General features: G+C 44.2%; 1 protein-coding gene across 1 annotated transcript in view; it reads right to left on the reverse strand.

Annotated features, from left to right (window-relative positions):
• Nucleotides 1-2,247: 2,247 nt before the first annotated feature.
• LOC124009618 (insulin receptor-like) overlaps nt 2,248-4,736 on the reverse strand; it is a 143,600-nt gene continuing 141,111 nt past the window's right edge. The window contains exon 24 of the mRNA XM_046321602.1: nt 2,248-4,285. Coding sequence (XP_046177558.1) covers nt 3,829-4,285 — 457 coding nt within the window. The 3' untranslated portion in view covers nt 2,248-3,828. The remainder of the gene's footprint in view (nt 4,286-4,736) is intronic.

Below are 4,736 nucleotides of genomic sequence, written 5' to 3' on the forward strand. Positions count from 1 at the left end.
CTGAGCTGTAGTCTATGAAAAGCATTCTCACATAAATGGTCCTTTTGTCCAGGTGGGAAAGGGCAGTGTGGAGTGCAATTGAGATTGGTTGAATTGCTGCAAAGAAACCACTACTAAAGGACTTGCTTAGGCCAAGAAACACGAGCAATGGACATTAGACTGGTGGAAATCTGTCCTTTGGTCTGATGAGTCCAAATGAACAATTTTTGGTTCCAACCGCTGTCTTTGTGAAACGCCGAGTAGGTGGACGGATGATCTTTGTATGTGTGGTTCCTACCGTTAAGCATGGAGGAGGTGTGAATGTGATGGTGTAGTGGGGGGGGGGCTTTGCTGGTGACACTGTCAGTGATTTATTTAAAATTCAAGGCACACTGCATGGCTACAACAGCATTCTGCAGCAATACACCATCCCATCAGGTTTGGGCTTTGTGGGATTATCATTTGTTTCTCAACAGGACATTGACCCAACACACCTCCAGGCTGTGTAAGGACTATTTGACCAAGAAGGAGAGTGATGGAGTACTGCATCAGATGACCCCCACAATCACCCAACCTCAACCCAATGGAGATGGTTTGGGATGAGTTGGCCTGCAGAGTGAAGGAAAAGCAGCCAACAAGTGCTCAGCATATGTGGGAACTCCTTCAAGATGGTTGGAAATGCATTACAGGTGAAGCTGGTTGAGAGAATGCCAAGTGTGCAAAGCTGCCAAGGCTACTTTGAATATAAAATATATTTAGATTTGTTTAACACTTTTTTGGTTACTACATGATTCCATAGGTGTTATTTCATAGTTTTGAGGTCTTCACTATTATTCTACAATGTAGAAAATAGTAAACTTAAAAGAAAAATCCTTGAATGAGTAGGTGTCCAAACTTTTGACTGGTACTGTATACTGATTACACAAAGACCTCACTCTGAGATCAATTGTACACACATCCTGACGTAACAAACTATAGTAAAACAATAACAGACGCATGAGGAGAGAGACAGAGACAGAGCGTTGTCATGTTGCACCACACTGCTTTATTTATCTAGAGCAGACAGTTTGATATCAACGGGCCAAGCTCCTCCTCCTCCTCCTTCTCCTACTGTGCATCTGATACGGAGAGGAAAGACCAAGTGCTGCTGGTCGATCACAAGTCCAAATGATTATTAGTATGATTTCTAGATTAGAAACAATAAACATAAAAGACAAACATGTAAACAGACCGGAAATACCTCATGAAACACAATGTCAACAACTATGTAGAAAAAAACCATCAATAATATATTTATATATATATATATTTTCTATACCCACTAAAATATACCAAAAGAAGCATCTATTGGTCATCTGAGGAACTCTTTTTTTGTAAAAAAAAAACAAATTCTCCCCCCCCCCTCAGATTTTTTAAATATCCTTCAGCTGTAAATGTGAAAACTCAAAATGAGAAAAGGAAACCTAAATAAATTAAAAAAATATAACCAAAGAAATATGTTAATTCTTTATGTGATGTTTGTAATACTGCAGAGTGTGAGGAGAGATGACAACAAGCTTCTCCAGTGGATCGATAAAGTTTGTTCGAAGATTCGAAAATGGATTTGACACATTCATCAATCCAAAAGTTAGCTAGTTCTCAAGTCTCAGAAAGTCTGTCGTTCCTTGACAACTTGAGAGTACAAAGACACAGCTCCATGACATTAGATACAGGTCACAGACAGACACACAGCTCCATGACATTAGATACAGGTCACAGACAGACACACAGCTCCATGACATTAGATGCAGGTCACAGACAGACACACAGCTCCATGACATTAGATGCAGGTCACAGACAGACACACAGCTCCATGACATTCGATGCAGGTCACAGACAGACACACAGCTCCGTGACATTAGATACAGGTCACAGACAGACACACAGCTCCGTGACATTAGATGCAGGTCACAGACAGACACACAGCTCCGTGACATTAGATGCAGGTCACAGACAGACACACAGCTCCATGACATTAGATGCAGGTCACAGACAGACACACAGCTCCATGACATTAGATGCAGGTCACAGACAGACACACAGCTCCATGACATTAGATGCAGGTCACAGACAGACACACAGCTCCATGACATTAGATGCAGGTCACAGACAGACACACAGCTCCATGACATTCGATGCAGGTCACAGACAGACACACAGCTCCATGACATTAGATGCAGGTCACAGACAAACACACAGCTCCATGACATTAGATGCAGGTCACAGACAGACACACAGCTCCGTGACATAAGATGCAGGTCACAGACAGACACAGCTACATGACATTAGATGCAGGTCACAGACAGACACACAGCTCCATGACATTAGATGCAGGTCACAGACAGACACACAGCTCCGTGACATAAGATGCAGGTTACAGACAGAGATAAAAAGGGCACTTTTACACTGAGTGACACCATGGGGGACCTCCATGGCCCAGGGAGACCTAGGGACCCAGCGAGGGCTGAGCTGCCCAGGGAGAGACCCTAGCTTGGGGAAGGGACAGTCTGGAAAGTCCTGGGGTTAGCAGCCTTCAGGTTGACCCAAAGTTTAATTATTTTCACAGTTGATTTCTACCTCTGCCACACATTCGTGGAAACTTGGCAATATTAAAAAAAGAAAAAAAAAGATTGAGGACGAGAGAAGCAGTAGAGAGGGAGGTTCGTCTTTCTTGAATACAAAAAGTGTACGTGTGGTTGGTTGTATGTTCTCTCCTGGGTGACATTGGACAACATGGCTACATACTGTAGTGTAATGAGGGTGGCATCTTGACAACAGAGAGCAATAATGTCCTTGAGATGTGTACTTCCAGGAGGCCTCTGAACAAGTGAAAAAAGTGATCATCTATACAAAACAACAAAACTATATTCATATCAATTCATCTGTGTGAGAGAAAGACATGGGGATAATGTTCTGTTAGGAGGGACTAGACCCTTACCCAATATAATGTTCTGTTAGGAGGGACTAGACCCTTACCCAATATAATGTTCTGTTAGGAGGGACTAGACCCGTACCCCAATATAATGTTCTGTTAGGGGGACTAGACCCGTACCCCAATATAATGTTCTGTTAGGAGGGACTAGACCCTTACCCAATATAATGTTCTGTTAGGAGGGACTAGACCCTTACCCAATATAATGTTCTGTTAGGAGGGACTAGACCCTTACCCAATATAATGTTCTGTTAGGAGGGACTAGACCCTTACCCAATATAATGTTCTGTTAGGAGGGACTAGACCCGTACCCCAATATAATGTTCTGTTAGGAGGGACTAGACCCTTACCCAATATAATGTTCTGTTAGGAGGGACTAGACCCGTACCCCAATATAATGTTCTGTTAGGAGGGACTAGACCCTTACCCAATATAATGTTCTGTTAGGAGGGACTAGACCCTTACCCAATATAATGTTCTGTTAGGAGGGACTAGACCCGTACCCCATTTAAATGTTCTGTTAGGGGGACTAGACCCGTACCCCAATATAATGTTCTGTTAGGAGGGACTAGACCCTTACCCTATTTAAATGTTCTGTTAGGGGGACTAGACCCTTACCCAATATAATGTTCTGTTAGGAGGGACTAGACCGAGGGTGGGCAATTCCAGTCCTCATGGGCCTGATAGGTGTCAAAGTTTTGCCCCAGCTAACACACCTGACTCCAATAATCAACAAACCATGATCTTCAGTTTAGAACGAAATTTGATTAATCAGCTGTCTTTGATAGGATGGAGGTAAAAGTATGACACCAATCAGGCCCCAGAGGACTAGAGTTGCAAACCCCTGGACTAGACCCTTACCCCCATATAATGTTCTGTTAGGAGGGACTAGACCGAGGGAGGGCTAGTGTCTGTTGTCCGTTAGTCTTTCCCCCGTTCATGTGTGTGTACGGGATGTGTTCCTCGTAGTTGTTTTGTCTCAACCCCAGTGACGAACCCGCCTCGTCCCGCTCAGAGCTGTGGTCCCCTCTCTGGGAGTAGGAGGAACTGTGGTCCCCTCTCTGGGAGTAAGATGAACTGTGGTCCCCTCTCTGGGAGTAAGAGGAACTGTGGTCCCCTCTCTGGGAGTAAGAGGATGGGTCTAGGGGAATGCTCTCCATGTTGTCCATGTCCAGGTCAAAGTCCTCCTGCTCCGGAGGCTTGTTCTCCTGGCTATAGTAGAAGGAGACCTCCTGGAAGGACTGGTGAAGGTCCTTGTGGAGCATCTCAATGATCTCCTGGAAGCTGGGACGCAGCTTGGGGTTGTACTGCCAGCACATTGACATCAGATTGTGTCTGAGGAGAGAAGAGGAGGTGGAGGAAGAGAGGAGAGAAGAGGAGGAAGAAGAGAGGAGAAGGAGGAAGAGCAGAAGGTGGAGAGAAGAAGCAGAGAAGACAAGGAGGAAGAGGGGAGGAGGAGAGAAGAAGGAGGAGAGGAGAGAAGACAATATAAATATCCCCAATATCATGATCACCAATATCCCCAGTATCATGATCACCAATATCCCCAGTATCATGATCACCAATATCACGATCACCAATATCATGATTCCTAATATCCCCAATATCATGATCACCAATATCCCCAGTTTCATGATCACCAATATCCCCAGTTTCATGATCGCCAATATTCCCAGTATCATGATCGCCAATATCCCCAGTATCATGATCGCCAATATCCCCAGTATCATGATCGCCAATATTCCCAGTATCATGATCACCAATATCATGATCACCAATATTCCTA

The sequence above is a fragment of the Oncorhynchus gorbuscha genome, linkage group LG22 (assembly GCF_021184085.1).
Source record: "Oncorhynchus gorbuscha isolate QuinsamMale2020 ecotype Even-year linkage group LG22, OgorEven_v1.0, whole genome shotgun sequence".
Classification (NCBI taxonomy): domain Eukaryota; kingdom Metazoa; phylum Chordata; class Actinopteri; order Salmoniformes; family Salmonidae; genus Oncorhynchus; species Oncorhynchus gorbuscha.